At 39.5% G+C, this 12358-nt stretch overlaps 1 protein-coding gene across 1 annotated transcript in view; it reads right to left on the reverse strand.

Annotated features, from left to right (window-relative positions):
* Positions 1-12358, reverse strand: part of LOC122672901 — a 101170-nt gene that overhangs the window by 18915 nt on the left and 69897 nt on the right. The window contains exons 10-12 of the mRNA XM_043870407.1: positions 9219-9289; positions 6436-6536; positions 4975-5070 (exon numbers count right to left, since the gene is read on the reverse strand). Of these exons, the coding sequence (XP_043726342.1) occupies positions 4975-5070; positions 6436-6536; positions 9219-9289 (268 nt within the window). The remainder of the gene's footprint in view (positions 1-4974; positions 5071-6435; positions 6537-9218; positions 9290-12358) is intronic.

The raw sequence follows: 12358 nt of genomic DNA on the forward strand, positions 1-12358 counted from the left end.
CCCTAAAGAGGTGACTGAAAATACGAGAGATGTTCAAAGAAAGAAACATCTTTGGAGAGAAGCCACCGACAGGTAGGAGGGTGATAACATGTGTAGCCTTTGGAGGTAGAGGAATACCCATGAAAGATGCACTTCAAGGACTTAGGATCCAATTTAGTGCGGGCAGATTTGTTAAGATGGACATAGCAGATGCAACCAAAGACCCATGGGGGAAGTGAAAAAGAAGAATAAAGTGAGGGTAAGACCTCAAGAGGTACTTTGAAGTTCAAGACATTGGAGGGCATATGATTGATAAGAAAGACTACAGTGAGTAAAGCATCAGACCAAAAGGTTTTTGGAACATGCATTGTAAACCAAGGAGACCGGGCTACTTCCAGCAGGTGGCGGTTTTTTCTTTCAACAACCCCATTTTGTTGAGGGGTATCAGCACAAGCCACCTGGTGGATAATGCCATGGTCAGAAAAAAAGGACTCCAAACCACCATACATATACTCTCCACCTTTATCAGAACGGACAATTTGAATACGAGTTTGAAACTGAGTGTAAACCAACTCATAAAAGTTTTTAAACGCAATATAGACATCACTCTTTTGTTTCAAGAGATAAACCCAAGTAACTCGAGAGAAGTCATCAATAAAGGAGACAAAGTAGCGGAAGCCATGTAAAGAAGTAACAGGGGAAGGGCCCCAAACATCAGTATGAACAATGTGAAAAGGTGAAATAGATCTATTGCTAGAAGATGGATAAACTGTCTTACAACTTTTTGCAAAAAGACAAGGTTCACAATGAAAAACATGATTGACAGGAAAAGAGGTAAATAAATGTGGCAACATTTTTCTCATAACAGAAAAGGAAGGATGTCCCAAACGCTGGTGCCAAAGCAAAATGTCCTCCTGTGTGCGTCCGCCATGTTGCCCACACAAATAAGATTGAGCTGTAGGCACAGGGGAAGCACAAGTGTCCAGAACATATAATCCATCAGTCTCACGGCCACTGCCAATCACCCTCTTCGTCACCAAATCCTGAAAAAGACAATGGGTAGGAAAAAAGGTGACAAAGCAGTTCAAAGATTTAGTCAATTGGCTAATGGAAAGAAGATTAGTGGCAAAGTTGGGAACATGAAAGACAGACTTCAAAGTGATAAGTGGAGTAACTTGGACATCTCCCTTACCCGAGATGGAAGAAAGGGAACCATCAGCAATTTTTACCTTATCTTTTCCAGAACAAACTGAGTAGGAGTTAAAAAGCTGAGACCTACCAGTCATGTGATCCATGGCCCTTGAGTCAATGACCCAGGGTGTGGTGGCAGATGAAGTAGAGACCTATACAGTAGTGGAAGTAGTGGGTGCAGTAGAGGAGGATCTATCCAAGTGTGCTACAATCCGACGAAAAGCTGCTATGTCTTCTTTGGAGAGGGAGGATGAATCAGACTCATGAACCCCAACATGGGCTTTAGGCCCATTCTTCTTCGGTCCTTTCTGTCCTCCGATGCAGAGAGGTGGTTTCCGCAAGATCCCAACAAAACTCCTTATGCCCAGACTTGCCATAATAGTCACAGGAGAATCGGCCTCTACCAGCCCCCTTAGTGAAGGGAGGACGGTCCTGTGGAGTGGATGAAACAAGAGCAGAGCGCTCAACAGTGGGAGTGGTCTCCATAGCACTTCTACGCGTCTCCTCACTCTGTAAATAACCACACACCTCCTCCAGGGAGGGAAGACTTGGTCGGCCAAGTATCTGTACCCCTATGGGTTCAAACTCAGAGTTAAGACCTCCAAGAAGGAACAGGACCCTCTCCTTCTCAAACAACTGATGCACTTTAGGCTCATCAACAGGACACAGCTGGAGATCTCTGTAGTGATCAAACTCCTCCCAAAGTCCCACAACAAGGCTATAGTACTCAGAGATACTTTTGTCCCAGCGCAGCTAACAATCTGTTGAAGAAGTTGATATACCTTTGGAGAGTCCCCCACTCTATCAAAAATATGAGCAACACTATCCCAAATATCTTTGGCTGTCTCCTTGCTCATAAACCTTCTTCCAATCTCCGGCTTCATTGAAAAAATGAGCCAAGTCATCACAAGGGAATTCTCGGTTCCCATTTAGAGTAACCTGGATCATCAGAGGAAGGGGCCTTAAAGCTCCCAGATATATATCCCAACTTTCCCCTACTTCGAAGGATAAGCTTCATTGACCGTGACCAATTCAAGTAATTGTTACTATCAAGTTTAACAATGGGGAGCTGAACATTTGGATTCTCATATGATGGAGGGATTGGCAAGGCTACTGTAACAGTGGGAAGTTCAGATGTCTCAACAGTTTTTTCACCCATTGTGGTTTCAAAACAAATACTTGAGAGGAGCAATCAACAGCACTTCAAGCAAGAACAATAGATTCCCAAGTAACAGCAGCAAAAAATAGAGATAACCTAGACCAAAAAGCTTGAAAAAGCTTGTAGAGCCTCACACAAACAGCAAAAGCAGCGGAGTAGAAAAAAAAGTCTTCCTTACCAAGAAACGACACTGGGTAGTCCAAAAAGCTCCCAAACAAAGCTCTATTCAAGAGCTATTGCCAATCCCACACTCGGTCGGCGGAAAAGCAGGCGAACAGTCCTGGCCGAGATTCACTCCGTCCCTGGATGCTCCTAACTGGCTTGAGATGACAAAATGGGAAGAAAGGTAACCTCCAAACGAAACTAGAGCACTTGGTTGCTCTCCATTTGAATGAGAACCGAGAGAGAAAACAGATCTGTGAAGAACCGCAGGTTGGAGCTCAAACTCCAGCAACAACCAAGAGAGGAAACCACCTCTTGGCCCACTAAACACCCTTCTAACACCTTCAAACTCCAGGAAGAGTAGGCTCTGATACCATGTTCAGTTTTAGAGAGGAAGGAGAAGAAGGAAAAGAGAGGGAAAGAGAAGAGCACATACGGTTGTGTTTAATCCCATGTGTCTCAAACTAGAGACAAACTTCCTTATATTGAAAAAGAATAACTAATTACACAGGGGCCCCTGGCCTTATACAAATAACAAAAGAAACATAAAATACATGTGGTTATGTACAAGAATACCCTTAAACTCCTATTCTTAACAAAACTATGCGTGTTTTTCCTCACCATTTCTCATAGGGTCATTTTAGGCCTTCCCCTAGATCTTTTAGCACCTTCAATCTGAATCAGATCACTCTTCCAAACTGGAGCATCCGAAGGCCTCCGTTGAACATGGCCATGCCACCTCAAATGGCTTTGTCGTAGCTTATCTTGATCGGGGCTACTCCCAAACCAGCTCTAATATGGTCAGTCCTTACTTTATCCTTCCTAGTTTTGCCACTCATCCATCTCAACATCTTCATCTACGCTATGCTTAGCTTATCTATATGACACTTCATGACTGCCCAACACTCTGCACCATACATCATAGCCGGTCTTATGACTGTCCTGTAAAACTTTCCTTTAAGCTTTAAAGGGATCCGCCGATCACATAACACTCTGAATGCTCCTCTCCACTTCATCTACCCTACTTTGATCCTTTGTGAGACATCATCCTCTATATTATCTTCCATACCATAGTTGTCAAGGCGTCGCCTAGGCGTCCAGTTGCCTTGGTCAACTTGGGCACCTTGGCCGCCTATTTGGGGTCGCCTTGATTTTGGGCCCTCTCCAACGCCTTGGGTTGCCTAGACGCCGTGACAACTATGTTCTATACTGATGATTGACCCCTAGATACCTAATTGGCTACTTTGCAGAATCTCCGTCTCATCAACTTTCACCCCCTCATTCTCCGTCCCGGAGTTGCTAAAGTTACATACCATATATTCAGTCTTCGTTCTACTTATCATAAGACCTTTTGATTCCAAGGTTGATCTCCATAACTCCAGTTTGGCATTAATCCCAGCCTTTGCCTCATCCACCAAAACAATGTCATCAGCAAAAATCATGCACCAAGGAACCTCATCTTGGATGTCTCTGGTTAACTCATCCATAATAAGCGCAAACAGATAAGGGCTTAAAGCTGATCCTTGATGTAACCCAACTGTAATAGGAAATTCACTACCTTGACTCCCCGCGGTTCTTATACTAGTCACCACACCATCATACAATCTTAATTATGTCCACATACTAACTTAAAACATTTCTCCTCCCTAGCACCTGTCAGATTAAATCTCTAGGAGCTCTGTCATAAGCTTTTTTTCAAGGTCAGTAAAAACCATATGGAGATCCCTCTTATTCTCTCTAAACCTTTCCATGAGTCTCCTAAGTAAATAGATATTTTCTGTAGTGGATCTTCCTAGTATAAAACCAATTTGGTTCTCCAAAATAGTGGTCTCTTTTCGCAAGTGTGTTTCAATATGGCCATAAAGACCAATAACAGGAAAAGAAATTCTAATTGATATTATCTGGCACCAGTAGACAGTCTATGGCCCAATGCAATGCATAGAGGGGAAAAAGAAAAAATAGTGCAAAGCTTATTATCTTTTTTTTTTTTTCTTTCATTTATTCTTCTGCAAAAAAAGAAATGCTCTGGATAAGAGATTTAAACCAGCAAAGTTAAATCTGTAAGGATGACTTTAAACATGTTATGGTATTATGAAGAAAGATTTTATTAAACCACAAATCAGCGCTTCAATGACTTTGTGTCAATCAATGAATCATTTCACCATCTAGATGGAAAGATGGATAAGCACAGATAAGATTTAGAAATTTCTTAAAAAATAGGATAAACAATGATGCCTCAAGATAAAATTTCCTGCACCTAGTTATGGCTACACAAGAATATCCAAACCACAAGCCAACATCATCAAATATGGGAGTAAACAAATATCTTCACAAAGTAAAAAATGCAACGATTTATTGAATTAAAAAGGTTATCTCGATAACTAAGTTGAGTTCTCACGAGTCGCCTGATGAAAGACAAGGCATGCTCTTGTTTATACTACACATATTGCTGATAGATAATCAAAATGCATGAAAGTGCATACCCTAACACAATGTGGAGTTGCACAAAGACAACCGCTTGAGAGTATTTCGGTGGTTTCACCAATTTGGTATGCTATTTCATCTTCTCCAAAGACAACCTGAGGCATCAAAAAATAGTCTGAGCTACTTGGCAACACAAAGTTCACATTTCTACATGTCAGGTTAGAACCTTCAGAAGCAGCTAATTTGCCATTTTGAGAAATATTTATAGGGATGATGGAGGTTTTATCATTCATGTCATCTACATACAGGAAAGTGAATAGGGACCTAAATTTGTTAAGAAACTTAAAAAAACTATGAGAGGTAAAGGGAATAAGGTACAAGAAAACTAGGGAACTAAAAAATAACCTAAAACATATCCATACATGTGTGATTTGGTCTGAACATTGGATACTAAGTTATTGCAACAGTGCTAGCAAGTCCAAAAGAAGCTTCCAGACTGTAACGGGAAAAAAAAATTGATATGACATTAAAAGAGAGGATCATAAAGACCAAAAGCCATGGATAACTTCTTATTTTCAACAAATCATAAGATCAAGAGAGCAAGGATGTATTAAATTTCTTTCAGCGAATAATTTCATAAAAATTGCCTGACGAAGAAAGGCAATAACCCAATATACCTTCTCTTTCAATCCTTCAATAATCGAAAGATAAGCATCCACGATACGGCCAAAGATTTCTTGTTCAAGTAAAAACAAGGAACCCTATGGACGGAGATATAACTGCAAATTCCTTACCTTGGAGAGAAGTTCTAAGTAGGACACTAAATCAAGGAATTTATGTGCACCCCATCAAAACCGTACTTGATTCAAACCAAGGTCATTAGTGTTTATGACAGCTGGGGATCCCCTTATAACATCTACTCCATATTTCAACTGTCAAAATTTCATCCATCCAAAAAAAAAAACTGTCAAAATAATTATTATTATAATTAATAATTTTTTTATGAAGTCACGCTGGTAGGAGCTCCCTTTATCTGCTCAGTCAGACAATCATCCACCATAATAACATCCTGGACTTTGGAGGTTTCAATTATTATCGAGAAAATTTACTTCGGGCCACATCTGAGATTCTAGTTTTCGTTTATAAGATTTAAACTCTGGACTGTCTAGAAAAGCTACAAGGCCAGCTGAACTGCATTATCTGCGCAGATCTATCATAGATAGTTAGTATATCATAATACTAAAAATTACATATAAATTTAGGTCGCTAACTGCTTTTCCTTTTCATATTTTCAAAGAATACTGACTACCCTAGTTGAACTTCTAAAGTACAATGAAAAAATATGTGATACTTAAATTTCTCAGCCAATTATTAGAAGTAGACAAATTTTCACATTTTGTTATCAATAATCAGAAAAGATCTTCCAATGCACAACTAAAGATCCACAAAATACACTATGGGAAAACCTAGTTCATCAGCAAATCCGGGCATACAAGACTCTTAAGAACAAGAAGTTATACTTTGACAATTTGGTCAGTCCTTGTTTTAATGTAAAGGCCAGCAGCACTATCAGGGCAAGGTATTTCTATGGCATCTCTCATAAACATGCCACAGGTAAGACCTACAAATGGAATTCAACTTGGTATTAGAAGCACAAAAAATGATCATATAAGTTATCATAAGTTCAGAGATTCTACTAAGGAAAGAAAAATAATTTTACCTCATGTTCATAAAGCATGCAACTGCCACTCAAGAAACTTAGGCTTGGATGGACAATATATATGTAAGCTTCCAGCAGGAATATGAAAGTTATGTTCATGGAGGCAAAACTAGAAAATTGTCTACCACCATATGATGGTATCAATGATTGTAATTCAGCAATAATGGATTTTAGTGTGAGATGTTTGGAAACTACAGGGATGATATAATGTTCATGTAGTGTGTGAAGTCACCAAGAAATTACTTTTTATTCAGACGATGTGGTTTGCCAACTCATTAGCAGATGAGTTGCTATGATGGGGTCTAAAAAACCTTATATTTCTACTTATCCCACTGTTTGGTCCCTTTTGGGTTCTTGGACATTCTGCATGTAGTCGTTGCATATATCCTGGTACTATATTTTTATTCTAATAATACTTATTGGTTACTTATCCCCCCCCCCCCCACAAAAAAATAAAATTAAAAACTATTGAAGCTAATCTTGAATTAGGATTATTTTATTCATGTACTATATTCTTCTAGAAGTCTGTTTTCTTTCTTTTTTTGATTGTAAAGCTTATACTGAATTAGGATTATGTTATTCCAGTGTGAGTTGACTAGTTTTCTTGGTTGTTAAGTCTTTAAGTAAGTTTAGACTTTAGAGTTTTTCTATTGGTCGGATGATGTAAGAGCTCTAATCAGATACTCACGGGTTTCAAGAAAAGCTACAAATAAGTGTAAGGCCTACAGGCCACCCCATCAATTTGAATAAATAAAGCTTTTGGTTTTTCTGAATTTTGTGTTATGGTTTCACCACTACCTCTGTTGATTCAGTGGTGTTTTCCAAGTGGATTCTGTGTGTAATGGGTGGATTCCCTAGTGGAAGTGGATTTTCTTTGGTAGATTCCTAGCTTGGGGTTTAAGAGGATTACTAACCTATTTTATCTTTCTATCTCTTCCTCTATCTATCTATCCAACTACATGTCAGATCTGAACACTTACATCCCCTGTGGCTATAGTGCTATACTGATTCTGTTACAAGCTTTCAGTTCTGTTTTGTTTACTGGTTTCTGCTATATGCTTCTGGTTCTGATTTCAGGTTACTTCACTAATTCAAGATTTATCTACTGATTCTATCCTTTAATGTTCAGTTTTGATTTCTGGTTTTGCTAATCGATTACTGAATTCTGTTGCTTTCCAGTTTTCTTAGTGACAGTAGGATTACTTGGGAATACTACTATTTTGATATCAGTATTTAATCAAGCTTTGCATACCCCTATTATACCTTCTAAGTTAGCCCTTCAGCTGTAATTTTATGTTGTTCTGTTCTGTTATGATCTGCTAAATCTATTAAGTTATTTCTGTTTCTGTTCCTATAGTTCCTAACACACCTTGTGATCCTGTTTGAACTAAATTCCAACCGGATTTCCCCTGTTCGAGTTTAGTATTCATTAGCATTTTTCCTCAGTAATATATGAATGCCAAGAAGTTATTGTGGATATAGTTCAGACATCACTCCTCGCAGGCATTCAACTGGAATAACCAAGCAAACTAATGAAGGAGAGAAGATCCTATATGGCTGATACACAAAGAACATCCAAGTTATTCCAATCACATGAACCCGAAATATATATCGAAGCATTTTGTGCTAATGACACATGAGATAGCTCATCAGGTGTTATTCCAAAACAAAATGATTTCTTTCAATTGAGTGGCACATTACCACAGTTCACTGTATGCAGACCACAGAGGATCCAAAGTTCTAACGAGGGAGTATATACATTAGAGTTCCTATACTCCACATAAAGTGAGCTCATACTTAAAGCTGCAACTCTGGAATGCAATCTTCTGAAATTAATAAACATACAATTGAAAGAAGAAAAAAAAGTATTATTAAGCCATAGTAGGTGGCCACTTGAAGTGAAATAATGAAGAATACTTTACAATTCCTAGACAAAGCATATTTACTTCATTCAACCACCCACCCACCAAAAAAAAAAATTTTAAAAACATAAGTTCCACGGACATGTAACTTGCACGTGCTGGTAAATAGGTAGAAGTTTCCATTCATTGATATAATCAATTAGCAACTCAAAAAATATATATTCCAAGACTGACTAGATGCTGGGCCTTATCATTAATATGAATAAATTTGGACTCATTATGTAATTTAGAAGTAAATTTTATAAGTTTTCTGACAAGATACCCACTTTACTAACCTAAATTAAAAATTTTCTAAGTTTTCTAAAAGATTCCCACTTTACTGAAATAAAGGGTGTACCCAGTGCACGAGGCTCCCGCCACTGCGGGGTCTGGGGAGGGTCATAATGTATGCAGCCTTACCCCTGCTTTCACAGAGAGGCTGTTTCCAGACTCGAACCTATGACCAGTTGGTCACAATGGAGCAACCTTACCATTGCACCAAGGACCGCCCTCTACCCACTTTACTGAAATACATGGAATAAATGGGAAGAATATATTGTACACCAACGACATTAATGGGACAGTCCACACCCATAAGCTAAAGAAGTTAGCAAGATAACCATATTATATTATAGCAGAGAAGAAACAATAAAAACCAATGTAGGAAAAAGAAATTGATCACCTGTGAGCGAGCCATGGTCTGTATGCCATCCACACCACGACGACATGGAGCCACCATCTTGGGTACAGTTTCTGTAAGATGGTTTCTACTTGTTAAATTGCTTCCATAGAAAGCTAAAACCAATAATTCTAGAGGTCTAAACAAAAGATATCTGACTGGATAATATTATCAAAAAACTGATTTCAAATCTTTCAACTGAAAGGAGCTTATCCAAATCACCATATTGCATTGAAAAATAATAAGTGCCTTTGATGATCTCCTGAAAAACAGCATGGCAGGACATACAGTTTGAGGTAAACTAAGAAGTGCCCCACCCCCCCCACAAAAAAAAAAACTCTCTTGAAGGGAATTTCATTAGAGGGATAGGGAAAGAAAAGGCCAAAGCCAAGAAGCCTCAAAAGGATACAATCAATAGGCAAATTGCCTGAACAACACTTATTGCAACCACAACAACAGAAACAAACTGCTAGTTTCAGAGGTACAAATAATATAGCAAGCTGAAACTCCATCGAATCCCTCTTGAACTGAGACAGTAAACCAATAGATCCCAGATATCTGACAAGTCAAGAAGATCCTTATACTGCCCTCAGAAATGCAAGTGTAGAGCTCCACCCATAAGACCCATGCCATTGCATGAGGAAGTAATTTTACAATGGACTTCCTTTCACGGTTTAAGCCACAGGCTCTCCGGGAAGATAGAACTCCATATTGAAAATCTTTATGAAAAGCATCTATAGTTCAGAAGAGAACCGAAAGCGATGAGTTAAGTGTACAGAGTCTTCGGTATGAAAAAGAAAAAGGGCATATACTGGCTAAAGAGAAGCCTTAAAATATTTAAAAAAAAATCAGTAGCTTGGATATGTTTCAAGCCACAGTTCCACAGTGCATGAGAAGAATGCAACTTTCAGTGACACCATAACATTCCAGATACTCTAAAGGGGAATTCTGACTCTCCTGAAGGTAAGAACAACACAGAAAATGATTGTTGAAATAGGCTGTTTACCCGATTGGGGTAAGTAGTCCTAGTTGGATTAGGATTAGTCCTACTAGTCCTAGCAGATTAGGATTAGTCCTAGTCAAGTTAGGAGTAGTACTAGTCAGATTATGATTCTCTTCTTTTATTTTTCCCTTTGTTTTATTGTTTTTCCCTCAGCCGAGTCCTATTCTGGCTTCCTAGTTGTATTAGGCATTCCTAATAGGATTAGGACTGAGGCAACATTCCTATTTGTACTTTGATTAATTGTACTTCAATTCAATATAAATAAAGGGCCTTGGTGATCGGTTTAGATCATCCAAGCATTCATTCCCAAGGCTGTTTACATGGTATCAAAGCCAAATCTGATCTAGGAACAGCTTTTCTCGATTTCTGGTTCTCTCCTCTCTCTTCTTTCTCAGTTTTTTTCTTTTTTCTTTTCTCTCCACCACTCTCGGCCTCTTTCTCTCCATCAGGGCAGCAACTATGAGGTGATCTAATGCAAATTTAGTTGCTGCCCTCAATGTCACCTCATTGAAGATCGAAGAACAGTGGTGTGACCTACATCTGCCGGCAGGTTATTTCCATCCTTGGAGATCGAGCTTTTCTTACACCTGAAGTTTGATTTCTACTTTTATGGAGATTGTTTCCTGCTTCTATTGGTCTACACCAGTCCTTAGATGAAGACTGCAGAAGTGATTTAGATCCAGTGCTGCACTTTTCTGCAATTTTCTGCAATCAAGCTTTCTTCCTAAATTTGTCAAAATTTAGGGTTTTTTATTGGCTCATCAGAAAGAGCTAATTTTTGGAGGATATCTTCCCTGGTATTAGAAGGAAACTCGACCAAGGTTTCAGCCCATTCTGACGGCTGAAAATTCTGCAAATTCAAAACCCATCATTCACATTCGAATTAGGTTCTTTTTGTAGATCTTATTTTTTCAGTCTGGCTGAATCATGGGTGACTCAGAGATGACTACTGCTACTTCTAGAGGAGATCAAACTAGGTCTGATTTTCTTCCCTATGCAGCTGCCATTAAGCTTGATGGTACAAACTACTTAATTTGGGCCAGATCATTATCCCTAACAGTGGCTGGTAGGGGACTCACTGGCCATCTTACTAGCACCACCAAACAGCCTACTGAAGAAGGTGCTGCTCGTACTAAATGGGCTGCCAATGATGCAATGGTAATGTCCTTTGTTCTGAACTCTATGACCACTGACCTCTCTAGTCAGTATCTTCTCCTTGACACTGCTACACTAATATGGACAGCTGTCAAGGGCACTTATGGTCGTTCAGGTAGTGGTGCTCAGGTTTATGAAATCAGGAAGACACTCCAAACCACTACTCAGAAGGAGATGTCTGTCACCAAATACTATGCTGCCCTCAAGTGTTTATGGCAGCAATTGGATCACTATGCTCGGTTTCAGCCTACTACTACTGCTGATATTACTGCCTACCACACCTATGTAGACCAATTCCGTGTCTATGATTTCCTGGCTGGCCTCAATGATGACTATGACCCTATTCGGGTGCAAGTCCTTGGACGGATTCCTTTCCACACTCTAGAGGAGACCTTTTCTTATGTTCACAGTGAAGAGACACGAAGGGCTGCCATGATGATTACTACCAAAGTTGAGAGATCAGCCTTACAGACTGCTGGGCCCACTCCTGACAGTGTTGCTGCTTCTACTACTACTACCAAAGAGCCTGTTAAGTGTGAGCATTGTCACAAACCATATCACACTAAGGCTTAGTGTTGGAAATTACATGGGAAGCCAGCTGATTTTGAGGCCAAACGTGGTCGTGCTAAGTCTAAAACAAAGCCAATCATACTGAAAGTGTAGCTCCAACTCCCACTGCTGACATTGGTTTCTCCCAGGAAGAACTCCAGGCTTTGCGTCGTATGTTGAACACATCTGCTGCCTCTACTACGTCTGCTGCCAATTCAGGTTCCTTCTTTGCCCGTACAGGTATTTCTTTTGCTGGTCATTGTGCATCAGTAGTATCCACTGCATGGATCATAGACTCCGGTGCTACTGATCACATGACAGGTTCTTCTAGCCTTTTTAATACATACTCTCCTGCTTCTGGTAAGGATAAAGTCAAAATTGCTGATGGGTCCCTCTCCCCCATTTCAGGGAAAGGATCTATTGGTTGTTCTCCTTC

This window comes from Telopea speciosissima, chromosome 8 (genome assembly GCF_018873765.1).
Source record: "Telopea speciosissima isolate NSW1024214 ecotype Mountain lineage chromosome 8, Tspe_v1, whole genome shotgun sequence".
Classification (NCBI taxonomy): Eukaryota; Viridiplantae; Streptophyta; class Magnoliopsida; order Proteales; family Proteaceae; genus Telopea; species Telopea speciosissima.